This window comes from Neophocaena asiaeorientalis, unplaced genomic scaffold (assembly GCF_003031525.2).
Source record: "Neophocaena asiaeorientalis asiaeorientalis breed wild unplaced genomic scaffold, Neophocaena_asiaeorientalis_V1.1 scaffold694, whole genome shotgun sequence".
Taxonomy (NCBI): domain Eukaryota; kingdom Metazoa; phylum Chordata; class Mammalia; order Artiodactyla; family Phocoenidae; genus Neophocaena; species Neophocaena asiaeorientalis.
The window spans coordinates 34,055-60,892 of record NW_020174226.1 but is presented as its reverse complement, the minus strand read 5'-3'; the positions used below and the strand labels follow the sequence as shown (position 1 = coordinate 60,892).

General features: G+C 45.1%; 2 protein-coding genes across 11 annotated transcripts; both read right to left on the bottom strand.

Annotated features, from left to right (window-relative positions):
* Window positions 1-1,384: 1,384 nt before the first annotated feature.
* Window positions 1,385-18,257, bottom strand: NCR1 (natural cytotoxicity triggering receptor 1). 9 transcript variants are annotated; one of them, XM_024755195.1, is made up of 8 exons: window positions 18,241-18,257; window positions 9,631-9,666; window positions 9,170-9,454; window positions 6,587-6,865; window positions 6,274-6,321; window positions 4,701-4,748; window positions 4,366-4,573; window positions 1,385-2,088 (listed from the first exon to the last, which is right to left on the bottom strand). In XM_024755195.1, the coding sequence occupies exons 3-8, from the start codon at window positions 9,411-9,413 to the stop codon at window positions 1,944-1,946; spliced, it is 972 nt and encodes a 323-aa protein (XP_024610963.1). In that variant the 5' UTR covers window positions 9,414-9,454; window positions 9,631-9,666; window positions 18,241-18,257; the 3' UTR covers window positions 1,385-1,943. The 9 variants fall into 9 exon arrangements, with proteins under 9 accessions (XP_024610963.1, XP_024610961.1, XP_024610964.1 ...); XM_024755193.1 differs by lacking the exon at window positions 18,241-18,257 and adding an exon at window positions 14,896-15,748 and having other exon boundaries at window positions 9,580-9,666; XM_024755196.1 differs by lacking the exon at window positions 18,241-18,257 and adding an exon at window positions 14,896-15,748.
* FCAR (Fc alpha receptor) lies at window positions 15,817-26,500 on the bottom strand. 2 transcript variants are annotated; one of them, XM_024755203.1, is made up of 5 exons: window positions 26,366-26,500; window positions 25,731-25,766; window positions 21,341-21,625; window positions 18,781-19,068; window positions 15,817-16,341 (listed from the first exon to the last, which is right to left on the bottom strand). In XM_024755203.1, exons 1-5 carry the CDS (start codon window positions 26,397-26,399, stop codon window positions 16,112-16,114), a joined length of 873 nt encoding a protein of 290 aa, XP_024610971.1. In that variant the 5' UTR covers window positions 26,400-26,500; the 3' UTR covers window positions 15,817-16,111. The 2 variants fall into 2 exon arrangements, with proteins under 2 accessions (XP_024610971.1, XP_024610970.1); XM_024755202.1 differs by lacking the exons at window positions 25,731-25,766; window positions 26,366-26,500 and adding an exon at window positions 22,127-22,279.
* Window positions 26,501-26,838: the final 338 nt, after the last annotated feature.

Sequence of the window (26,838 nt, the reverse complement as noted above, 5' to 3'; positions counted from 1 at the left end):
TGCTAAGTGAAATGAGTCAGAGAAAGACAAATACTGTATGATATCACTTAAATGTGGAACCTAAAAATCCATACTCGTAGAAACAGCAGAATGGTGGTGCGTAAAGGCTGGGGGGTGGAGGAAATGGGGAGCTGATGTTTAAGGGTACAAACTTGCAACTAGTAGACAAATAAGTCCTGGAGACCTAGTGCACGGTATAGTGATTACAGACAACGGTATCGTATGGTCATCATCAAACTTGGTAAGAGAGCAGGTCTTAATTATTCCAACCACAAAAAGGAAGTGGCAATTATGTGATGCGATAGAGGTGTTGGGTAATGCTACCATGGCAATCCTTTTACAATAGGTAAGTGTATCAAAGCAACACATAGTATACCTTAAACCTACACAGTGTTCTATGTCGATTATATTTCAATGAAAAGGAAAACACTTTTCAGTTTGGGACAACAGAGGCTCTCTGATGTCTCTTGATGTTGCCCCAAATGTATCCTTTTCTTATCACACCTATCATGGTTCATCTACAATATCAACGCCAGTGGGTGGGCATGAGGGCAAAAAAGGTCCCCTTTGTCCACCCAGGTGCCCAATTTACAAACTTCAGAGTTTTTTTCTTAATTGGAGTAGAGTTGATTTACAATGTTGTGTTAGTTTCGGGTGTACAGCAAAGTGAATCTGTTATACATTTATCCACTCTCTTTAGATTCTTGTCCCGTACAGGTCATTACAGAGTATTGAGTAGAGGTCCCTGTGCTCTACAGCAGGTCCTTATTAGTTACCTATTTTATATATAGTAGTGTGTATGTGTCAATCCCAGTCTCCCAGTTCATCCCTCTCCCCCTTACCTTCTGGTAACCATAACAAACTCAGACTTCTTGTTGACCCTGCCACCTGCCCACCCATCATTTCTAAACAATAAAATGAAGTACGGCTTCTGTGCCTGAAATATGTCAAAGGTGTCTACCTTCTCAGAGTGGTTATCGACTTTCACTTGGAATAATGTAGCAGCCTCCTAACTGATCTCACTGGATATGTTCCTTCTTATTTTTGAATGGAAACAAACTTAGCAAAACAAGAATACAAAGGAATTTTCTATGGGACAGTGAGTATCTACAAAATTTATAGCAATTAGCTTACTGAATGGTAAGATATTAAAAATATTCCCCATAATATTGGTACTAAGAAAAGGGCACCTGCTATCACCACTCCTATTGATTAATGTACTGGAGGTTCTAGCCAGGTAATAAGACAGTAAAAAAAAAAAAAAAAAAAGAAATTAATTTTGGAAAAAAATCCTGAAAATGTTTGAACCTAAAAATAATCTTAAATAGTCTAAAACGGTTAAGATTAAGAAGTGAGCTTTGCAAGACACATTCCATATAAAAAATCAATTTTATTTTTATACTACCAGCAACCAACAGAAGCAATAAAGTTATTTAAAGAATGATACCACTTACAAAATAAAAGTCATGTAAGTAGGGATCTCTCTGGAGGAGATGTAACTAGTGGATATTTCTGGTGGGTATCTAACAAAAGATAGGCACATTCTCTACGTGGAATACCACAAGATATTATTTAGAGAAGTTACTGAACATGAAGTTAAATGGTGAAATATACCACATTTAAGGTTTGAAACTTCCAAGGATGGAAAGATTGAAGAGGTGATGATTCTCTGTAAGTTGATCCGTAGCTTGGATACAATCTCACGCGAAATCCAGGTGGGTGTTTTGTGAACACTGATACCCTAAAGTTAGTATTGAAATCCAAAACACGCAGAATAATCAAGGCAATCTTGAAAAATAAGGACAGAGCTAGAGAATATGTTACCAAGTCTCAAGACCTACGTGTACCTGTCACTCACAGCTGGACCTCCATCTGGGTTACCAGTATTAGTTATGGAACCTATGTCGTTCTGGTTGTCAGCACTAGAAATAGGTGAGCCATTCTCAACTCTTCTGTCTCCCCCCACCTACCATGCTTTTGTTTTCTTTGCATATGTCCTTCCTCTCACTGCAACCAGAAGGGTCTTCACACAGTGTAGAAATCCTCATATTACGTCCATGATCAAAATGCTTGGTGAGCTCCCTTTGCCTTAAGGATAAAATGTGCGTTTATTTATGTGGCTTCCATGGCCATGCCCGGCATCGTCCACAGCTACTCTTTTCTGTCACAATCAGAGCTCTAGTTATACTGAACGTTTTCACCCTCTGTCTTACATCCGAGCCTTCGGATGCATTGGTACAGACAGCTGCCGTCTTCCCCTTTCTTCACCCCTGCGTCTCCCTCAATGCCTCTGTATAATGGAATCTTTCACAGGAAGGGGCTCCAAGGGCATCCTCTAGTTCCTCTCTCACGAGACATTTATTTTCTCACTTCTTGAAGACCTCTACTCCTGGACGATAAATCCTGTTGTGGTGGGCATAATGTTTGCCTTGGTGTGTTGTACTCTCACCAGTGCCTGACACATAGTAGGCTCTTACGACAAGGACTGGAATAACTTATTACAACTCTATTACCTTTCACTTCATTGGTAATGGAAGTACCAATATTCAGCTTGCCACAGAGCTATTTGGAAAAAAGGCTACATCGTCAACCTCCCTTGCATCTAGGTGTGGAAAGCTGTTAAGTTCTGACCATGGGGAAATTGAAAGTGTTTTTGGAGTGTTTCCAGTAAATCATCATCACAAACAATTGGCCAGTACTTTACCCCCACCCTCCTCCCCTCCCTTCCTCTCTCCTTCCTTTCTTTCTCCCCATGCTTCATTTTACGGTCTGAAATACAAGCCATGTTCAATATTTCAGAAAGAGCGTTGCAATACGTGACCATCTGGCATTGATCCATTGACCGGTTTTGGAAGATTTTAACTTGGACTGCCAAGGACAACATAGGGCCATGGTGGTAAAGACCCCTCCATCCCCTTTAGGAACCTCCTTTGCCCAGGTCAAGCCCTGCCTTTATATCTTGACCCCTAAAATATTTCTACCTGACCCATTTTTTCCTTGACTCTAGGTTTCTTGCCATAAACTAGAATATGGAAAGGTTGGAATGTCCTGAACCCACCCCAAACAAGTCCATCTCATCTTGAGATGAAGACTATAAATGGGTATTAGCTAGAAAGTCTTGGACCTTAGAACACCTGGTAGGTGAAGACCAGAAAGGAGAAAATTCAGTATTGGGGCCACTAGTAATGAGGTAATAACTTGGTATGAGTTTTAATTGCCCTTAGTCTCAGGAATAATAACGGTTACCATGCATTGAGTAACGTACACATGTCAGAGCTTATGCTGGTTTCTGGATATTCTTGATCTCCAGATGTTCATGTTATCCCTTTGAGGTTGGAATTAATATTCGCTGAGATTTAACAGAAAATGCAGATTTAAGAACAAATTTGACCTGTGTAAGGTGTCACAATATTGAGAGGAGGCGGGGACCCACATAATGGGTATATTAGTGGGTTGACCAAGTGGAAACTCTCAAAAAGGAGAGCGTTTGTGATGCCCAGACAACATTTCAAGGACCATGCATGGGAGTCTCAAGTTCCAAGTGGCACTCTGACCCCATTTATATATCCATTTGTTCAACATATATTTCCTGAGAACTCTCTGAGTAGTGGGAACTATGAACACAGCCATTACACCTGACATAAATTTAATTCACATGAGTTTGCAGTTGATACAGGAAAATGGATACGTAGGCAGTATTAGGGTTCAAATGCTGTTGTAGAGAATTACAGGTGCTTTGGGACTATGGAAGTAGTATCTTAGGTCAAGCTGGAGGTTTTGGGAAATCATCTTGGAGGAGATGATATCTACTAGGAGACCCAAATAACAAGGCAAGGTGTGGATAAAGAAGTGGAGAAGAAGAAATCCCGCAAGGGCATAGGATAGAGGGAACTGGGGCATGGCTGCCATCCAGCCGGGACACATTGGTATAGATGTGCTGTTTGTTTATAAGCCTGCATCTCCATTGACTGGTTGTTGCCTCTCCGGCTCTGGTTCTGTTTGATAAGTGCACCTATTCTGTACTGGCGGTTAAATATTTTGAATGACATGTGCAAGAGACAGCAAAGAAGAAATAGAAATAAAGACAAAAGTAGGGAGGAGATGTTCCCACGGCCATGCCGTTAAAAATGTTTTCAGGAAAGACCAGAGTGGTGAAAAGTTTGCTTCGCAGGAAGCAAGTGCAACAGTACTTAGAACCTCAAAGAGACAATGGGTTTTGCCTACAGAAGAAATGTAGCGCTTTCATCCCCAACCCGCTGCCAAACTCCGTGCAGTTCTCCCTTAGTTTTCTGCGATGACTCTCTCCTCCACGGGCTCAACTCGGAGCTCCCACAGCCCAAGGTCAGGGTCAGCTTGCAGCTTTACCTGTGGCCACTGCATCTCTCGGTCGTTTCTCCAGGGCTTTGTGCTCTGAACCTTCTGCATTCCTGACTTGAAGCCCTGCTGGCTCTCTCTTGAGACTTCTTCCTGTGAAGCCAGTCTTCAACCGGGAGCCACACGAGGGCCACCAGGACCAGGAAAACTAGGCCAATCCGAAGGAGATTCTGGGCATTGTGATCCCAGAGGACAGGATCTGGGGTCAGAAGAACAAGAGTGATTGCTCACAGGAACCTACCAAGACCACTTCACCCCATCTGTCTTCCTCTTTCCTTTCCCGATCTTATGTCCTTTAGCGCCTACAGCCCCCGCTGCTGGCTTACCTTCCTGGAATCGGGTCTCTGTGGTTAACATGTAGGAGTCCCAGTGGTCTGCAGAGGATAAGGAAAGAGAAGACGTGAGGAAAAGAGATGATGTGGCCTCTTCCATCCCAGGCTCTCCTACCCTTGGTTATACTCCGTGACGTTCTATAGCTTCTCTAGGTCCACCCCTCGCACTCCAGGTCCCAGTGGCTTCATCTGGCAGGTGGAGTGGAAGAGGGCAAAGACATACTGTATAGCACGGGGAGTTCTACTTAACGCACTGTAGTGTCCTCAGTGGAGGGGATCTGCGTATATGTACGGCTGATTCATTTTGCCGTGCAGTAGAAGCTAACGCAGCATTGTAAGGCAACTATGGTCCGGTAAAAGTTAATTAAAAACAAAACAAAAGAAAGCAAAAGACAGACCAGAGGAAGAATTCAGCTCTAGGACTCGTAAGCGTGTGTCTCCAGGCATATCTTCTGTGTGAGCCTCCGTTTCCTCATTAAGTCAATCGCCATCCTTTCTTCTTTGTCCCACTGGTCACGTCATTCAGCCTTCTTTTGTTTTTTTTTTATGATTCTATATATACGGCATTCTTTTTTTTTTTCACACACACACACACTGTATTTTATTTTTACAAGAGATAAATAAACTGACACCAGGCATGGGAAATGGATGACCACCACAGAAGCAACAATGATTGCAGTTACCAGACACGAAACACGCTCACACTATGTCATAATGTTGACATTCAGCCCAGAAATTCTCCACTGTACGTCATTCAGTCTTAAAAAACTTCTTCAAGGTCCTCAATGAGCTGCCCCAGCCCACCACACCCCTGCCATCCCCCCTCTGACATCATTTCCAGTCCACTGGGCTCCTGGCTGTTTTATCACCCTGCCCATCTTTCTGCCTTAGGGCATAGGCCTAAGGACTCATGCCCTCAACTCTTTCAGCTTTTCTTTCTTTCTTTCTTTCTTTCTTTCTTTCTTTCTTTCTTTCTTCCTTCCTTCCTTCCTTCCTTCCTTCCTTCCTTCCTTCCTTCCTTCTCCTCCCTTCCTTTCTTTCTTTCTTTCTTTGTCATTATTGAATTTGTTATAGTATTGCTTCTGTTTTATGTTTTGGTTTTTTGGCCTCGAGGCAGGTGGGATCTTAGCTCCCTGGCCAGGGATCGAACCCGCATCCCTGCATTGGAAGGTGAAGTCTTAACCACTGGACCGCCAGGGAAGTCCCTCAGCTCTTTGCTTGAAGCCTCCTTCTCTGTGAGGCCAGTGTGGACAACTCTGTTCAATGCTGCCACCTGCCCTCCTCCCCATCGCCCTAATGCCATTCGTTCTACATTGTCCTTTTCCACACCGTCATTTCCTCCTTGTGTGCTATGTCATCGATTGATGTATCCTGACTTAGATTCATGGTCTGCCTTCTCCCGCTAGAGTACGAGTGCCACACAGGCAAGGATCTCTGGTTGACCGATAGAACTGTAGTTCATGGCATATGCTATACACTCAAGGGATATTGTGAACGAATGCCAGGGTTTTAGTGTCACTGGGAGGCTTTGAGTCCTTCCCCAGGTTTAGAAGTCCGTGTTACTCACCAGAAGAGGTGTGCTCTGTGGGCGCAAAGGTGGTGTCCCCGGCATCTCCTGGCGATGGAGACAAGGAGAAAAATCAAGGGATCTGGTCTTACCACTTATTCTCTACACTCCGCCCCCCACCCGCCATCTCTCTGGTGATATTCCTCATGAGCTATCAACTGGGCCTCTGGGAGATCAACGTGGATGAGGGCATTGGTGAAAAGTACCCCCTGTGCGTCTTCCCACCTGCCTCTTTGCTGCCTCTCTCGTCATTATTTGGGGGTCAGTTAGGGATCCAGAAAGGACATGGGGTAAAACTGGGGGGTGTCCTCACCTTTGACCAGGAGCTTCACAGGCTCACTGGGGAAAGACCATGCATGTGTGTTATAGGAGCCAAAACATCTGTACGTGCCTCTGTGAGCTGTGCTCACAGGGCCCATGGGGAACTCCGCCTGGATATTCCCATATCTGCGCTGTGGGCGGCTGGATCTTCCCTCCTTGAGCAGAAAGAAGGTGCTTGTTGCTGTTTCTAGGCGGCAACGGAAGGTCACTTTCTCTCCTGAGATCACCTCAGGTCTGGGTTGAACTGAGAGGGTGGGTGTGTCATACAGTCCTGCGAGAGAAGGTGGCTGGTAGGTAAAGAACATAACTTTTTTTTTTGGCCAGGCGGCATGTGGGATCTTAGTTCCCCAACCAGGGATTGAACCCATGCCCCCTGCATTGGAAGTGTGGAGTCTTAACCACTGGACCACCAGGGAAGTCCCGGTAAAGAGCATCTTTATCCTGCTTCCTATATCCCGTATCTCTCTTCTCCTTAGGACCGGGATATCGCTCCCCAGAAACTTGGTCTCTTCTTCTCTTTCCTAGGTTTGTCTCAGTCATGGACATACCCTCCCTGATCTCTCCCTTCACGACTGAGACAGTTGCTCCCCTAGCTTCCAGGAGTGTTAAGATGAATCTCTTTCTAATGATACAGATGAACTTATTTGCAAAGCAGAAATAGAGGCACAGCTGTAGAGAACAAATGTATGGATACCAAGTGTGGCTGGGATGAATTGGGATATTGGGATTGACATATATACACTATGGATACTATGTATAAAATAGATAACTAATGAGAACCTACACTGTAGAGCACAGGGGACTCTACTCGATGCTCTGCGGTGACCTAAATGGGGAGGAAATCCAAAAAAGAGGGGATATATGTATACGTATAGCTGATTCACTTTGCTGTACAGCAGAAACTAACACAACATTGTAAAGCAACTATACTCCAATAAAAATTAATTTTGAAAAAGATGAATCTCTGGGAATTGCCCTACATCATTGGTCCTCAGCGTTTGGTCCTTGGGACCAGCAACCTCAGCGTCGTTGGGAACCTTGTTAGGAATGCAAATTGCCGGGCTCTACCCCAGACCTGCTGCTTCAGAAACTTAGGAGAGCAGCCATCTGTGTTTTAAAACATTATTATCACTTTTAGTCGTAGTAAAATATACATAAATCTACCCTCTTAAGTATTTTTTTTGTGTGTGTGGTATGTGGGCCTCTCACTGCTGTGGCCTCTCCCGTTGCGGAGCACAGACTCCGGACGCGCAGGCTCAGCGGCCATGGCTCACGGGCCCAGCCGCTCCGCGGCATGTGGGATCTTCCCGGACCGGGGCACGAACCCGCGTCCCCTGCATCGGCAGGCGGACTCTCAACCACTGCGCCACCAGGGAAGCCCCATCTTAAGTATTTTTAATTGTACAGTTCTGTGGTATTAAGTACATCCACATCGTTGTACAACCATTATCACCATTAGTCTCCGGAACGCTTTTCGTCTTGCATAACTGAAAGTCTGTACACATTAAACACTAACTCTTCACTCCCCCTTCCCCCAGCCCCTGGTAACCACCATTCTCCTTTCTGCCTCTGAATTTGAGTATTTTAAGTACCCCATGTAAATGGAAATGTACACTTATTGATCCTTTGAGGACTGGCTTATTTCACTCAATATAACGCCCTCAAGTTCATCCATGTTGTATCGTGTGTTAGAATTTCCTTCCTTTTTAAGGCTGAATGATACTCAGTTGTATGGATGGACCACATTTTCTCCATCCATTCATTCACTGATAGGCAAAGGATGTTTCCACCTTTTGGCTATTATGAATAATGCTTCCATGAACATGGGCTTACTGAAGTCATCTGTGCTTCTACAAGCCCTACAGGTGATTCTGATATCTACTAAAGTTTGAGAGCCATATCCCTCAACTGAAGGGAACTATCTGACCCAAGCTTACCCGGCCAGCCAGTCACCTTAACCCCATTTACTTTGTCTTTTTTCCATACCACCGTTTCGCCCTCACATGCTACATAATTGATTTGAATTTCCTGACTTTGACTCATGGTCTGTCTTCTGCTAGAATACAAGAACCACAAAAGCAAGGGTATTTGTCTGCAATCTCCCTGAGAGTGGTTCCCAGCCAATCACTGTTTGATACAGTGGCGGGTACAGAGCTTCCAGCCTCATTTCAATACTATTCTGAAAGGCCACCCAGGTCCAGAGTCCCACATTTGCTCGGCCGAGGTCTCGGGTGAAGCTGCATTGCAGTCCAACTTCCCCTTCTGCCCAGCCTGTCCCCCTCACTCATCACAGGTGTGATGTTTGAGGACACTCCACAGTAATCCCCTCTGTGCACGAATATCCATCTCAGAGCCTCTTTTCTGAAGAACCTAAGACAAATCTGCTTCTGGGACATAGAGACAATTCTCTAAAGATAACCCCTGTAGGAAATAATCAACCCTCTACATTACCCTCAAGACAAATACTAGTATCCGAGTGAGGCTTGGAAGAGAGCAAAGGAGATGAATAAGTGATGACCCTGCCCAGGAGTCAGGCTGAGGAGTTGACGCTACAGCTGTCCAGTGGGACAGTTACCTGTTACCACCAGATCCAGAGGGTCACTGGGCTCTGACCAGAGCTCCCCACTTCGATAGAAGCACCTGTACTGCCCTGCAGTCTGTGAGGTCATGGACGGGATGGGGAACTTTACTCTGTTCGACATTCCAGGTGACTTTGGTCTCTTGAAGGCAGAAAGGCCTCCCTCAAAGTGCAGTTGGTACTCAGCGGCCCCGTGAGTTCCTTGACACCAGATGATGGCCAGTTTTCCTTCTGGAATCATGAAACTGGGTTTGGCCCAGATGACAGGTTTCGAGAGACTCTCTGGAAAGGAATCAGAGGCTGGAGTTCCAGGTAAAGGCCCTGCTCACCCTACTTTCCACCCAGCTGCTGGTCTCAAGCCCTCCTAGCAAGCCAGAGCCCCTGCCCTCTCTTCCAGTTGTTCTCACGTGGATATTTAGTCTCAACCCAGACGCTGGGGCTTTGAAGGAAGGACTCACGCTTCTGGGTGCTGGTCCCCTGGCTCAGAGACAGCCCTGGAAAACAGGAATCATGAGATATATCGCCCCATCCACACGAGACCCCCGAATTCCATCTCTCTTCCGTGCAAGAACTCACCAAGAAAGAGAAGGGCAGCAAGTGTAGAAGGCATAGCTCAGATTGTGCCTCGCTAATATGGAGAGCTGGGGGGAGACTGAGTCCAGCAGGCCAGGGAGAGGTACCGGATGTGGTGAGTGAAGCCCAGCGCCAATCACCACGGGACTTTCACACTGACTTTTTTATGAGAAGATTCAAAGATCTCCCCCCACCTCTGGCCATCGGGTATAAGGAGAGGAAGTGGTCCCCATGACACATCTGATCATATATGTGGTTTCTAACCAGAACCTCTGATAGCTGTCTGTCTGAACTGAAACTCATTTCGGGGTCAACTTCTAAATTTTGAAATATGGACATTATGCCCAGGGAAAGCATAGGGTAGTGTGCAGAGCAAAAGCCTTAGAATGATTTAAAAAATAGGTGTTTGGGCTTCCCTGGTGGCGCAGTGGTTGAGAGTCCGCCTGCCGATGCAGGGGACACGGGTTTGTGCCCCGGTCCGGGAGGATCCCACACGCCGCGGAGTGGCTGGGGCCGTGAGCCATGGCCGCTGAGCCTGCGCGTCCGGAGCCTGTGCTCCGCAACGGGAGAGGCCACAGCAGTGAGAGGCCTGCGTACCGCAAAAAAAAAAAAAAATAGGTGTTTAACTTTGGCTCCCTTGTGTACATTCATATGCTTGGATGGTAACTGGTTTCATCAGAATGGAATGATAATACTGCCTTCTTCAAAGATTTGTTATAATGGTTCAATAAATAATATTTTTAAGCAAAAATATATTCGTTACATAATGATATTCCTTTAGTCTGTTATAAAGCAGAAATTAAATATTAAGTACTTAATATTAAAATATTGTCTGTTATAAAGCAGAAATTAAAATATTAGTACTTTAACATATTAAGTACTTAAATATTAAAATATGAAGTATTAATATTAAAATATTAAGTAGTATAATAATATATTAAGTACTTAATATATTTTAAATGCAAAATGTGTCCATTGTTCTTTTTTTTTTTTTTTTTTTAAGGGTCTAAATAATTTTAACTTAATTAATTACTTAATTGAAGTATAGTTGATCAACAGTATTGGATTTGTTCCAGGTGGACAGCACAGTGATTCACTATTTTTGCAGATTATCCTCCATTATAAATTATTACAAGATAATGGCTATAATTCCCTGTGCTATATAGTGTATTCTTGTTGCTTATCTATTTTATACATATTAGTTTGTATCTCTTAATCCCATACCCTATATTTGTCCGGACCCCCTTCCCTCTCCCGTTTGGTAACCACTGGTTTGTTTTCTACGTCTGTGAGTCTGTTTCTGTTTTGCATATACATTCATTTGTATTATTTTTTTAGAGTCTACATGTAAGTGATAGCATATAGTATTTGTCTTTCTCTGTCTGACTTATTTCACTAAGCATGATATTCTCTAGGTTCATCTGTGTTGCTGCCAATGGTAGAATTTCATTCTGTTTTATGGCTGAGTAATATTCCACTGTGTGTGTGTGTGTGTGTGTGCGTGTGTGCGTGCGCGCGTGTGTGTGCGTGTGTATCTATCACATATATCACATCTTCTTAATCCAGTCGTCTGTTGATGGACACTGGGGTTGCTTCTGTGTCCTGACTATTGTAAATAGTGTTGCTATGGACGTTAGGGTGCATGTATGTTTTTGAATTAGTGCTTTCATTTGTTCCGGATGTATACCCAGGTGTGGAATTGCTGGATCGTATGGTAGTTTTATTTTTAATTTTTTGAGGATCCTCCATACTGTTCTCCATAGTGCCTACACCAATTTACATTCCCACCAACAGTGTAGGAGGGTTATTACCTTTTCTCCCCACCCTCTCCAGCATTTATTATTTGTAGACTTTTTGATGGTGGCCATTCTGACAGGTGTGAGGGGATATCTCAGTGTTGTGTTGATTTGCACCTCTCTGATAATTAGAGATGTTGAGCATCTTTTCATGTGCCTGTTGGCCATCTGTGTGTCATCTTCCCTGTATCTGTGGTGCACTGGTAGGTTGTGTGGACCCTTGCCTGTTTGACTGTCAGGCCCTGCCTCGTGTGGTGGCTGCTTACCCACTGGTGGGCAGGCCCAGGTCCCAGGGTGGCTTCTTGTGGTGTCCCACTGTGGATGGTTTCCTTTGCTGTGCAGAATCTTCTTAGTTTTCTGTAGTGCCACTTGTGTATTTTTGCTTTTGTTGCCTGTGCTTTTGGTGTCATATCCAAAAAAATTGTTGACAAGATCAATGTTGAGGTACATTTTTTCTTATGTTTTCTACTGGGAGTGTTAGTGTTTGGGGTTTTATGTTTAAGTCTTTTTTTAAAAAAATAAATTTATTTATATATATATATTTTGACTGCTTTGGCAGGCGGATTCTTAACCACTGCGCCACCAGGGAAGTCCCTGTGTTTAAGTCTTTAATCCATTTTAAGTTAATTTCTATGTGTGGTGTAAAAAAGGGTCGAATGTGGTGTAAAAAAAGGTCGAAAAAAGAAAACACAGATGTTTTCTTCCAGTCCGTGGCTTTTCATTTCTCTTGATACCGTCTGTCACAGAGTAGCATTTCTAAATTTTAATCAATCCCAGCTTATCGAGTTTTCCTCTCATGGATCATGTCTTTGGTGTTGTATCTAAAAAGGCATCACAAAACCCAAGATCGTCTATGTTTTTTTCTAAGAGTTTTGTAGATTTCGTTTTACATTTAGGTCTGTGATCCATTTTGAGTTCACTTTTGTGAAGGGTGTAAGGTCTGTCTAGATTCATGTTGTTGCATGTGGATGTCCGGGTGTTCCAGCCCTGTTTGTTGAAGACAGCCTCCTTGCTCCACTGTATTGCTCCTGTTCCTTTGTGAAAAATCAGTTGACTATATTTATATGTGTCTATTTCTGAGCTATCTCTTCCATTCTCTCGATCTATTTGTCTATTTTTTGGTCAATAACACACTCTCTTGGTTACTTATAGTAATTCTTGAAGTTGGTATGGAAATGGGGGCGAGTGCTACCCCCACATCACGTAATAGTAATGATACTTTCCTCCTCTATTTTCTGCTGTGGAGCTCACCAACTCAGAGTGGAACAGTTTCTTCCAGCAGTGTGCAAAGATCTGAAGATAAAATCATCTTGAGAGGCAAGGTTTCTGGTAACCAGACTTGAAAAACATTTCCTATGTGTAGGCACTGTTCTGAGTGGCTGGCATCATTCATTCATTGAATTCTCATGGTAACCCGATGAAGTTGATAGCATCTACTCCACCATTTCCAGATAAGGAACCGAAGCACAAATAAGTTCAATAAATGCCATGTTTTATCCAGCTCATTAGAGGGGTTGGGTGACCATCTTAGGGGAATATGCTCTGAACCTGGAGTGTCTTCCCTGGACACCACGTACTACGGGCAGTCGTCCCATCCATTCTCCCTAAGCTTGCCTCTGGTTTCTCAGGTACTTCTCTGTATCTATTTAGTCCAGCCCCAGTTTTCATCTTAAGCTCACACCTGTGCTCCTAGGACTATCCCCGTATGCATACTGTAAGCCCTGTTGGAGATGATGGATTTCAAGTCATGACTCAACCACTGAGGGTGTTACTAATAATTTAATCATTTTTGATAGTCGAAGAAACTCAACTTAATTGAGATATAATTTACATACTATACAATTTACCATTTAAAGTGTAGAATTCAGTGGTCTTAATTATATTGAGAGTTTCCCAACCATCACCATAATCTAATTTCAGAACTTTTTAATTACCCCCCCCAAAAAAACCCCTCCAATACCCACTAGCACTCACTGTCCAATACCCCCTCACTCTCCCAGCTTTGGGCAACCACTAATCTACTTTCAGTTTCTATAGACCACAAAGAACTTTTTAAAAATTGTGGCAACACATACATAACACAAAATTTACCATTTTAACCATTTTAAAAAGTTTTTTAAAATTATGGTAAAAAGCTCCACATACATGAAACTTGTCACCTTTACCATTTTTTTTTTTTTTGGGGTACGCGGGCCTCTCACCATTGTGGCCTCTCCCGTTGCGGAGCACAGGCTCTGGATGCTCAGGCTCTACTGAGCTCTACTGAAGCCTGGCCATGGCTCACATGCCGCTCCGCGGCATGTGGGATCTTCCCGGACCGGGGCACGAACCTGTGTCCGCTGCATTGGCAGGCGGACTCTCAACCACTGCGCCACCAGGGAAGCCCGCCTTTACCATTTTTAAGTGCACAGTTGAGTGGCAACTAGGACATGTACATCGTCATGCAATCATCACCACCATCCATCTCTAGAATTTTTCATCTTCCCAGACTGAAACTCTGTGTCCACATCTTCATATCATTATCCAAATCATACCATTCCTGAGCGTCTGTTTGCTCGTGTGACATGACTGTCACGATTGATTGAATTAAAATTGATTAAATTAAAATTCACGGCGTTACGGTATGCTCATATAAATGAAACGACCAGCATAATGCCTAACATAGAACTGAAAGTCATGTATATGGGAAAATAATCTAAAAAAGAGTGGATATGTGTATATGTATAACTGATTCCCTTTGCTGTACAGCAGAAACTAGCACAACATTGTAAAGCAACTCTACTCCAATAAAAATTTTAAAAAAACCTTAAAGTCATGGATCATAAGCCGCCATACACCTTGCCCTTAAGCAAAGACCTTACACTTAACTTAAATCAGTCTAATACATAAACTGCCAAAGGCTAATGCGCTCGCTACTCAGTGTCTGAAATAAGAAGGCAAAGCCGAATTTATTATTACTGTAGTAAGGGAGAGTTATGCTGGCCAGACATGGTGTCTCTGAGCAGCAGAGACCTATACTGCTGATGCTATACAGGGTTTTTGGGAAATGTGGATTTTCAGGGGCTCTTCTGGTTTGAACATTATCCGTAAAAGCATGTTTGTTCGACAGAGTCTATTTGGATTGGCTGTCTCTCACCGGTGTGCTTACTGGAGTGAACCTGTTTCTGATTGGCTGACAGTGAGAAGCAGGGAGCTGTCTGATTGGTTGAATGGCCAACGTGAGTGGTCATTGACGATGGGTTATAAACCCATTCTGTTGGCCACTTGTCATCGTGGCTAGAGAAAGATCAATCATTTTCCTAGGAGTGCGGGACCCTTTTATTCTCAGAACCCCTTTTCCAAACGAGACCCTACCATAGACGAAACCACGTAGGTGAAGCTAATCTTTTCCCTCTCTTGGAAACAAACTGCCTTGCGTTTCTCTGGTCGGTTTGGATGTGATATAAAGACTCTCATTAGTCCTCCTCTGCAACTGTGGCACTTCCCTGTTGTTTATTCGGCTCAGCCACTAACATTTCCTTGTTTATCTGGCTCAGTCACTAACTTATTTATTCATGATCTCAATAAATAGATCCAGTACTTCATGTTTTCTAGACGTCATGATGCATACTACAGAAAGATGAATCGATAGACTGAGTAGCTTGAAGTACTGAGATGATCCAAAGGAGATGCTTGTTCGGCTGCTTTCACAAGTCTGTTTACTTTGCGTTGGAGGCATGAGACATTTGAAGTGGGTTAGTTTCATAAGAACAGAAGAGTCTTCTTAAGAGTCAGAAAAGCATGTGTTAACACACAAATGTTACTGTAGGGAAAGCTAGAAGCACAGTTATGGCGTGGAATATATGGTACGTTGAGTGGACAGTATTCATAATTAATTATTAGCCTTTGTAATTAATGGAATTCTAGGCGTTAAGGTCTTCTATCAGGAGGATGTAATGGTATTTGGTTTTGCTGATAAGTTCAAGACAAAATGAATGTATGAGCCAGAACTTGTGTGGAGGAGCGGTGAAAAACAGTCAGCAAGGAGAATTGAGAATGCTTTGCGTTATTTTTTTTTATCACAGGAAGAGTTAAGCAAAGATCATATTGATATTTTTAAAAAATATTTGTTTATTTATTTGGTTGCACTGGGTCTTAGTTGCGGCAAATGCGCTCCTTATTTGCAGCTTGCTGGCTCCTTAGTTGCACCACGTGGGGTCCTTAGTTGCGGCAGGCGGGCTCCTTAGTTGCACCACGTGGGGTCCTTAGTTGCGGCAGGCGGGCTCCTTAGTTGTGGCATGCAAACTCTTAGTTGCGGGATGCATGTGGTATATCTAGTTCCCTGACCAGGGATTGAACCCGGGCCCCCTGCATTGGGAGTGTGGAGTCTTATCCACTACACCACCAGGGAAGGCCCTGTACTGAGAATTTTATCACCAAAGTCTAGCAGGGTGGGCTGCAAATATATCAGATTCATATAAGAAAATACCATTTGATTGGTTTGCAAAGGGATCCAAGCTGGTTAGCACCTCGTTCTCCCTTGTGTTCTCCATGGAGCTTTCCAGGACTCCACAAGTGCTGGCTGTTGTATTCAGTGCCTGGTGTCTACCTGGTGACCCTTTGGAGTTAGTCCAAAGGTCCATTCTGTCTGAGTTTTCTGTCTACTGCAGCTCAGTTCAGGCAGTTCTTGCTGGTCTTCCTTGGGTGGAACCTGACGGCCAAGCCAATTTTCAGCCAGAATGACCAAGAGAACCACCAGGGGCAGCCCTGCCATGCCCATTCGAATCAAGTTCTCCGTCGTGTAATCTTGGTTCGTGGTGTCTAGAGACGTAATTAGAAGAGATGAATGATCACTGGTCATGTTTCATTCCATCCCATCCCAAGAGCCCTGGAAGGGGAGCTCATTTCCCTATTTGTGGTTTCACTGGGACCCCCTCCTCCACACGTTCATGCATTCATGACATGACAAAGGGTACAGGATGGCTGGTATCTGGGAAGCAAGTAGGAGAAACATTTCAGATAAGCTTAGAGAAAAATTTGGGACTTCCCTGGCCATCCAGGAGGTAAGACTCTGTGCTTCCACTGTAGGGGACGCGGGTTCAACCCCTGCTCAGGGAACCAGGATCCCGCATGCCATGCCGCCGAAGAAACAGAACACGAGAAACAAAAACAAAACAGAACGCAAAAACTTAGGGAAAATGTATCTCCGCTATTGTGTGACCTTTCACCAGACATTTCTGTTCACTGAACCTTTAAAAAGATTTCTCCATTTGTTTTATGGACTTCATGGGCCTCTGTTCCTCTCAAGATGTAATAAAATAGTGTGAAATTACAATGCTGAGAAATCCTAGTAACTCTCTCCTGTTAAAATACAGAAATCAGTTCCAAGTGGATTTGGAGTTCCTAATTGCAAAGTGCAAAATGTCTCAAGTTTGAGAAGGTAATACCACCTTGATGTTGGATAGGGGGTGATTTCTAAAACAAGGTTCATTGATTATCTACTCTAAAGGAAAAGGCTAATAAATTCACCCCTCCTCCACTGTTTCCCAGTTGTCCCTGCAACATCATTGAAAATACCATTCTGTCTGTATGATCTCACAGTGCCATGACTATCATATTTGCTTAGCTTGTAGAATGACTGGACAAGGTACGTAAGAGAGACAGGTGTGGTCATTCCCACTCAGCAGTCAGCAGCTGCTTTCCTCTGCTGTAACTCTTTGTTTTCTCCCTCTGGGCAGTGATGCGTGCAAACAATAAAGAAATGAAACTTTTTTTTTTTTTTTGACCACACCGCGTGGCTTGCCGGATCTTAGTTACCCAGCCAGGGGGCCCATGGCAGTGAAAGCCCCGAGTCTTAACCGTTGGACCACTAGTGAATTCCCCAAAATGAAGCTCTTGATAGAGGGTTTTTTTGTTTTGTTTTTTTTTTTTGGCTGCACAGCACGGCATCTGGAATCTGGTTTCCCGACTAGGGATGGAACCTGTGCTGTCTGCGGCGGAAGCACCGAGTCTTAACCACTGGACCACCAGGGAAGTCCCTCGATAGAGTTTTTTAGAGTCTTCCTCAGTCACCCACTCCGAGTGGATTCTAGTATTATAGGTTAGTTTCAGGATTCGCAGCTGCAACTAAGCGTGTGAAAAAGGAAGTGGATTCGTCCAAACTTGTGTCTGGCATCTCCTGTCTCAACAACACCCCTTAATGTGACTCCAAACGTTGGCCTCTCCTTTCTCAACAGGCCACGTGTTTTCAAAGGAAACTGGAGAACTCAAGGAGAGGATGTGAAAGTCAAATGTGATGCGGGTGAGAAGTGCTTCTTCTCTCTCTCTCATTTTTTAAAATATTTATTTTATATTGGAGTACAGTCGATTAATAATGTTGTGACAGTTTCAGGTGTACAGCAGAGTGATTCAGTTATACATGTATCTATTCTTTTTCAAATTCTTTTCCCATTTAGGTTGTTATATAGTATTGAGCAGAGTTCTCTGTGCTGTACAGTAGGGCCTTGTTGGTTATTCATTTTTAAATATAGCAGTGTGTACCTGTCAGTCCCAAACTCCCTAACCATCCCCCCCCTTCCCCACTGGTAACCATAAGTTCATTCTCTAAGCCTGTGAGTCTGTTTCTGTTTCGTAAATAAGTTCATTCGTGTCATTTTTTAAAGAAAAGATTCCGCATATAAGCGATATCACACGATATTTATCTTTCTCTGTCTGACTTACTTCACTCAGTATGACAATCTCTAGGTCCATCCATGTTGCTGCAGATAGCATTATTTCATTCCTTTTTATGGCTGCGTAATATTGCATTGTATATATGTACCACATCTTCTGCCGGAGAGGGTGTGGAGAGAAGGGAACCCTCCTACACTGTTGGTGGGAATGTAAATTGGTACAGCCACTGTGGAGAACAGTATGGAGGTTCCTTAAAAAACTAAAAATACAGCTACCGTATGATCCTTCAATCCCACTCCTGGACATATATCTGGAGAAAGACATGGTCCGAAAGGATACATGCACCCCAGTGTTCATTGCAGTGCTTTTACAATAGCCAAGACACAGAAGCGGCCTAAATGTCCATCAACAGAAGAATGGATAGAGAAGTGCTTCTTCTCTCTTTGTGGTCCTCTGAGTAATGAATCTCTCCTGCCCCACTGTTCTTTCTTAGTGCATCTCTTTGTATTCCTGCCTGCTGCCAAGGCCCTGAACAGTCAGCCAGAGCCCTGAGGAAGAGGACATACGTGTGGGCGGGGGTGCACTTACCTGTGACCACAAGCTGCAGGGCATCACTGGGGGCTGACCATACATAAGGGCTGCTGCTGTACCAACTGTAGCATGTGTAGATCCCTGAGAAGCTGAGGTTCACAGGACCCAGGATGAAGTCACCCCAGCGTCCCCCGTTTTGGTGCTGTGACAGAACGGCCCTTCTCTCCTTGCTCAGTGAAAATCTATTGAATGAGATGTGTGCTGAACTGCACCGGAGGGAAACATTCTCCCCTGGCATCACCACGAGGTACCCATTAGTGGAGAGGGAGGGTTTGTCATACAAGCCTAAAAGAGCAGAGAGTGAGCTGTTAGCAAGATTTTGTGTCATCCCCCTGGATCCCTGCCACTCATGTTGGATCCATGCTAAGAGAAGCGGAGAAGCTGACATTTCCTGCTGCAATGGAATGGGAGGTGGTAACATCCCGTTTCACTACTACAGGATCTGTACCCTGTCCCCAGTTACTGTAGATAGAGCTGATCAAGCAAGCAGATGAGATGCCATCTTCGAGAGATAGCGATCTAGTCTCTAAAGCCAGAAGTGCCACACGGTTCTGTTCCCAATTGCAGTGTGTGGGTTTCTCCCCACACCGCCGAGCAATTATGAGACCCCAGCTGGGCATCTCACAAGTCAACTCAATTATTTATTTATTTATTTTTTGCGGTTCGCGGGCCTCTCACTGTCGTGGCCTCTCCCGTTGCGGAGCACAGGCTCCGGACGCGCAGGCTCAGCGGCCATGGCTCACGGGCCCAGCCGCTCCGCAGCATGTGGGACCCTCCCGGACCGGGGCACGAACCCGCGTCCCCTGCATCGGCAGGCGGACTCTCAACCACTGCGCCACCAGGGAAGCCCAAGTCAACTCAATTCTGACACTCTCTCCCTGGCAATAACGTCAGATCCCCCAGGTTTAGGGCTCCAGGTTAAGAGCTGAGTCCTACAAGACCGCCCCCACTTCAGACGCCAATCAAAAGTCTAGGTTGTCACCTGTGCTTCTGACACAATGGCTATAAATGAGAAGTTCCCAGGACCCAGTTCTTGGGTTCAATTCATTTGCTAGGGTGGCTTACAGAACTCAGGAAACCAGTTTACTTACTAGATTTTTGGTTTATTATGAAAGCATGTATCAGGGACAGCCAGATGGAAGAGATGCATAGGGCTTCGTTACGTAGGCAAGACTCTTTAAGTCTTTGGCCATTGGTGATTGATTCAACCTCCAGCCTCTCTGCCCTCTCTGGAGGTCAGATGAGGTGGCGCTGAAAGTTCCAACTGTCCCATGACCCCTGGCAACCAGCCCCCGTCCTTAGGTGCTTTCCAAAAGTCACCTCATTAACATAAAGTCAGGTGTGGTTGAAAGGGATTTCTTATGAAAATGAAGACACCTTTATGTGATGTGAAGACACATCGCTCAGGGAATCCCAAAGGTTTGGGGAGCTCTGTGCCAGGAACGAGGATGAAGACCGAATATATGTTTCTTAGTATAAGTCACAGTATCACAAGCCGTATGTTGGGGAAGAGAGGGAATGGTATCGGGAGAGTCTGAGGAGTTATGGCAGGGGCTGAAGGATATTCTTTGTATAAGAAGAAAAGGTAGAAGAACCTGGAAACTCAGGGTGCAACCTTCTAGAAACACGGGGTTAGGCCACCCTGAGGACAGAGCTTCAAACTGAGGGCTGGACGCATACCGCAGGAGCGTAACTCCTTAGGTATGCATATAGTGATTTCCTTCCACATGGAAAGGGAGGGTGGGAGGAAGAGACGTGTTACAGTGGAGAAGCCTGGCAAACACCATCTCAGCCGGGTATGCGAGCTCAGCGTCAACAGCCGTATTCACTGGTATAGTACGTACCCTTGCTATGATATGATTAAAAATGGCGCTGGGCCTTCCCTGGTGGCGCAGTGGTTGAGAGTCCGCCTGCCGATGCAGGGGACGCGGGTTCGTGCCCCGGTCCAGGAGGATCCCACGTGCCGCGGAGCGGCTGGGCCCGTGAGCCATGGCCGCTGAGCCTGCGCGTCCGGAGCCTGTGCTCCGCAACGGGAGAGGCCACGACAGTGAGAGGCCCGCGTAGCGCAAAAAAAAAAAATGGCACTGGGCCTTGGTGGTCGTCTTCACCGTGATCCATAGCCCCTGTCTTACCATGAGTAAAACATTAGACGACGTCCAATAGTGGGGCATCCTGAAAAACACCAGAGCGGCACCCCTCAAAACTGTAGAGGTCATCAAAGACAAGGAAAGTCTGAGCAACTTCCACAGCCAAGAGGGAACTAAAGAGACATGACGACTAAATGCAGTGTGGGATGGGATCCCAGAATAGATGAAGGAGGTTGGGTAACCGCGAAGGAAATCTCAACGAACGTTGGCTCATTATAATGTATCAATATTGGTTCATTAATGGTAAGGGGTGTATCGTACTAAAGGAAAATGTTCGCACCTGGGTGCTGGGTATGTGGGAACTCTGTTGTATCTCCTCCGTTTCCCTGGAAATCTGAAACTGTTCTAAAAATAGCATCTCTGAAAAGATAAGCAAGGAGGAAGAGCTGAGGGTCAGAGGCAGGCCTCACCTGTCACTACCAGCTCCAGGGCTTCACTATGCACTGACCAGCTGTACTGTTTTCTGTATCGGCACTGATAACGTCCTGCAGTATTTGTATCCATGTGTTTAATGACAAACTCAGCTGTCTTCTGAAATCCCCATTTCTTCTCCACCACTTTGTATGTGGAGTTTCCCAGGATCTCCAGTTGGTACAGGTAAGACTCAGGAGCTCCCCCACACAGGATCTTCACAGACTCATTCCAGGGAATCACAGAACCGGGCGTGGCAGATATGGTAGGAGTGGAAAGATTCCCTAGAAGAAAACAGAGCCCAGACTCAGGTGCCCTGCCATGGAGAAACCATACTTCTTTCTTTCACTAGCGGGGAACAGATAAATTAAGGGGTGATAGACTTATATTTCCTGCCTTTAAAATATTTGTTTTTAGTATTTTCTAATTGTGGTGAAATAAAATGTGTTATTAAACACAAAATTTACTATTTAAACCATTTTTTTGGCGAGGGAGGGGGAAGCTGGGGCGAAGTGGGAGTAACATCAACACGTACACGCTACCAAATGTAAAATAGGTAGCTAGTGGGGAGCAGCAGTAAACCAATTTTAAGTGTACAGCTCAGTGGCATCAGTTACACTCACCCTGTTGTGCAACCATCGCGACCATCTACTTTCAGGACTTTTTCATGATTTCAAACAAAAACCCTGTAACCATTAAGCAGCAACTCTCCACTCTCTCTTTCCTTAGGCCCTGGTCACTTCTAATTGACTTTCTGTCTCTATGAATTTCCCTATCCTGCGTACCTTGTGTCAGTGGAATAACACGATATTTGTCTTTCTGTGTCTGGCATATTTGGCTTCGTGTAATGTCATCGGGATCCATCCATGTTGTAGCCCATGTCAGAATATCTTTCCTTTTTACGGCTGAATAATATTCCGCTGTTTGTATAGACCACGTTTTACTTACATTCACGTCAGTGGCTCTTTGGGTTGTTTCCACCTTCTGGCTGTTGTGAATAATGTTGCTATGAACATGGATGTATAAAAAATATCTTGTTAGAATCCCTGCTTTCAATTTCTTCTGTTATATATATGCAAGTGGAATTGCTGGATTGGACATTGAGCTTTTAAGAACTGAAGGATTTTTTGAGGAACTGAATTCCTTCCTCGTTATATATATTTTTTATTCAGGTGAAATTTATGTAACGTAAAGTTAACCATTTTTAACTATGCAATTCGGTGGCATTTAGTACATTCACAGTGTCGTGCAGTCATCACCTCCGTCTACTTCCGTTTTCATCGCCCCGCAGAGGAGACCCCATCCACGTTAATCCTACCCTCTCTGCAGCCCCTGGCAACCGCTGGTCTGCCCGGCAGTTTGTTTGGTGTTTTGTTGCCATGGTAATCCTTATGAGAATGCAGTTCTGCTCTTCACTCTAACGTAAGGGTGCTGAAGCTTGGGGAAACCGTGCCCGTTGCTCAAGACCACAAACTGAAGAGTGGTGCAGCCTGGTCTGCAAACTAGGACTGTCTCACTGCAGCTCCTCTGCAGATGGGGGAGAGCTGTCCTCTCCTGCAGCAGTTAGAGAATGCAATGTGGGGGACAGCCAACAAGTGTCTGACGGATATGATGATTAGTTCTGTGAGAGAGGGCGGAAAGGCTGGGGCTTGGAAACTCCCGCTCTGGGAGTGCGATTTAGGATGGAACGGGATTTGGAAATGTTTGGGGGTACCCGAAGGTGCGGGTTAGCTTCTTGGCACCAGTGCATTCACACGGAGTGGCGTTAAGCGAGTGATTTTGCGTGTTGAAGGCTTCTGTCCTTGGCTTTAACCCCTATACAGAAACTAGCAAACAGGGGGAGGGATACTCAGATCTGCTGGTTCCCTTTGTCAAGGTGTATCATCTGTTTTAGACCTGATAGTGATGTGCTCAACTGCAGCTCTGTGAAGGGGGAAACAAGGGAGTTTGCCGTCCTCAGCAGGACTGTCCTGAAGCAAGACGAACAAACCCTGCAGGACTTCCTTATGTTCAGTAGCGCTCACTCACCAACACCTCCCACGTATTTGTTATTCCGAGATACACAGAGAGATGCCTCCGTTATCTCAGCACATTGTTTATCTACTATCATGGCTTAAACCAGTGGCACTCAACAGGAGACAGACAATTCTCCCTGCCAGGGGACAGTCTGTCAATATCTGGAGACATCTTTGGCGGTCACAGTTGTGGCGGAAGATACTATTGGCATGTAGCGGGGAGAGGACGAGATGCTGCTTGATATCCTATACTTCACAGGACTGCCCCTAAAACAAAGGATTATCCAGTCTCAAATGTCAATAGTACTGAGGTTGAGAAACGCTGACCTAAACAGACCCCTACCTTTAAGAATGATGATGTAGAAAAAAGTCAGATATTAATTTAAAAAATACACAAGGATGCAACTGTAGGTCGTGATGTATGGTCTGCAGTTCTGAAGGTGTAGAACTCGGAGATCTGATAGCAGACATGAGCGTTCAGCTGCTATGTGAGGATGAGTAAGAATTGCCTAGGCAGGGACTTCCCTGGTGGCGCAGTAGGTAAGACTCCGCACTCCCAATGCGGGGGGCCCAGGTTCGATCCCTGGTCGGGGAACTAGATCCTGTATGCACGCTGCAACTAAGAAGCCCACATGCCACAACTAAGAAGTCAGAATGCTGCAACTGAGACCCAGTGCAGCCTTAAAAAAAAAAATTGCCTAGGCAACGTGGATAGGAACGTTTGGAGCCTTGCAGTTAGATAGAAGGACAATGGAGGACATCCCCGAGTTAATAAGGTGCAAGGAGTGAAGGAGAAGCTAAATTAAGGTCAGCATGGGTGAAAAGCAGAGAGAGTCAGAGGGAGAGTGGAAGGTGAGCTGGATGGGTAGTCACAAGCCAGGTGGGCAGAGCTTGAGAGACCTGGGGAAGTGGGTAGGTTTATCTGAAGATTGACTACTGAGGACCTTTAAGAGGGAGGTAAATATATTCGTATTTTAAAGACACAAATAATCCAGGCTACAGAAGAATACGCAGGTTCTACGGGAGGGTGCGACTAAGGCAGTGTCCCTTTATTTTTTATTTTATTTTTTAGCCCAAAGTCACATTTTTATTTATAATTTAAGCATCCATTTTAGATAGAACTTGGCTTACTCACTGGGGAAGATAGGAGAGTAAATAAAGTAAGTACATCTTCTCAGAAAACCTTACGTTGTATCATTAATTAGCATTAAAAAGTAATGTCACAGGTTCGAGCCCTGGTCAGGGAAGATCCCACATGCTGCGGAGCCACTAAGCCCGTGCGCCACAACTACTGAGCCTGTGCTCTAGAGCTCGTGAGCCACAACTACTGAGCTCACGTGCCACAACTACTGAAGCCCGTGTGCCTAGAGCCTGTGCTGCACAACAAGAGAGGCCACGGCAATGAGAAGCCCGCGCACCGCGATGAAGAGTAGCCCCCGCTTACCACAACTAGAGAAAGCCCGCACACAGCAACGAAGACCCACCTCAGCCAAAAAAAAAAAAAAAAAAAAAGTAATGAATCAAGGAAAGTGGAGACTTGGGCCTTCATATAGAATCCAAATACCTTTTTTATCCCCCATGATCACCTTCATCCTCATCATCACAGGTAACACACTTACCAAATACATAACTTACTTTATTTACATGGTTTATCTCGATTAAGCCTCACAATGATCCAATGAAATAGATTCCATTATTATTTCTCTTTTTTTTTTTTTTTTTGCGGTATGCGGGCCTCTCACTGTTGTGGCCTCTCCCGTTGCGGAGCGCAGGCTCCGGACGCGCAGGCTCAGTGGCCATGGCTCACGGGCCCAGTCACTCCGCGGCATGTGGGATCTTCCCGGACCGGGGCACGAACCCGTGTCCCCTGCATCGGCAGGCGGACTCTCAACCACTGCGCCACCAGGGAAGCCCTTTATTTCTCTTTTATAGATAAATTGGTTCTGAGAGTTGAAGCTACTTGCGTAAAGTTCTCTAAGGCAGTGTCCCTTTAAATGAAGCAAAGTGGATAGAAGTGGGGAGAGTTAGGTTGTGAAAGCAGGTACATTTGATATAGGGAGGCTGCTGGACAATGGAAGATGGTTCCCGACTTTCTCATCCCTGCAGTCGTGAACATTCAGTAAGATGCACACCTCTGATGGACAGTCAGCCTAACAGAGGCAAAGGCTAAATCCAGGTCTGAGCACGATGCGTTTGAGGGATCCCAAGGTACCAAAGTGAGGTGGAAGTTATGCAAGGGGAGCACAGCAGAGACAGCTAGAACAAAGAATAAAATTGGAATTCGTCTGGGCTTTAGACTGTTTCTCCTGCTCTTCTATCCTGGAGCTGCCCTGAGGATATAGGGCGACTGGGGGAGACTTAGGGGAACACTTACCCTCCTGTGCCTCAATCTTCTGGCCAAGACAGAGCACTGGAAGAGAGGCAGCCATGAAAACTCAACCCGCACATCTCCAGTCTTTATTACGGATCACCCAACATAATGACACGCAGGTGGCATTTTAAAAAATGATTTTATATTTTGGCCACACCGCAGGGCCTGTGGGATCTCATTTCTCTGACCAGGGATCGAACCCACACCCCCTGCAGTGGAAGCGTGGATTCTTAACCACTGGACTGCCAGGGAAGTCCCACAGTTGACCTTTCTTTCTTCTACGGCACACATAGTAAACAAGACATCTTTTAGTTTTATCTTCCAGATTCCAGCCCTGAGGCTCTCATCTGTAGGAACTCTGGAACCATCATGGGTCTCCAGACAGCATGGCATGGGTTGAATGCACCCCACAAGGTCAACTTGACCACTTGATCATGGAGCCTTACAGGCTAGCGTGGAGTTGAGACTTGGGCAGATGTAGTTACAGATACCTGGGCAAAGACCGTCTCTCTCCACTAAGGAGATAAGAATCTTCTCTGCAGCTCCTAAAATCACTGAGTTCTCATGTTGAGAGAGACCTTGACTATTTGGGGATCCCCCCATCTTTCCCTCTAACCCACTTGCATTTGAGGACTCACCGAGGCAGAAGAGGGTGGTGTCTCTGGGGGTCATGGTTCCGACACAGCCAGCCTCAGCCCCGTTAGCCACTTGTTGGTGCACGTCAGCAGACGACAGATTCTCATGAGACAGTAAGATCCACAGGAAATATGACAGCAGAGTTGCTCATCAGAGAATTTCTACATCTATTGCTCCACAGGAATGGTTCCTTTCCAAAGAACTTCATTCTGGGGAGCTCTTGGGTGGAGTCTAAGAGGAGATCAATCTCCCTGTTTATGTTTCAGGTGAGAAGTGAGTGTTTTCCTTAACCAGTGTCTAATGGGGCTCAAATCCTTCTTTGGACAACATCCCACATCTAAATGGAAGAGCTTGGGACAGAATATTAGATGGGTGCCATACAGACAGAGGTATTTCTTCATTGACCCGTCAGTCAAAAGCCAAGTGGCCTTGGCTGTTACGGATCCGCATGTCCTCCCCGGAATTCATGGACCAA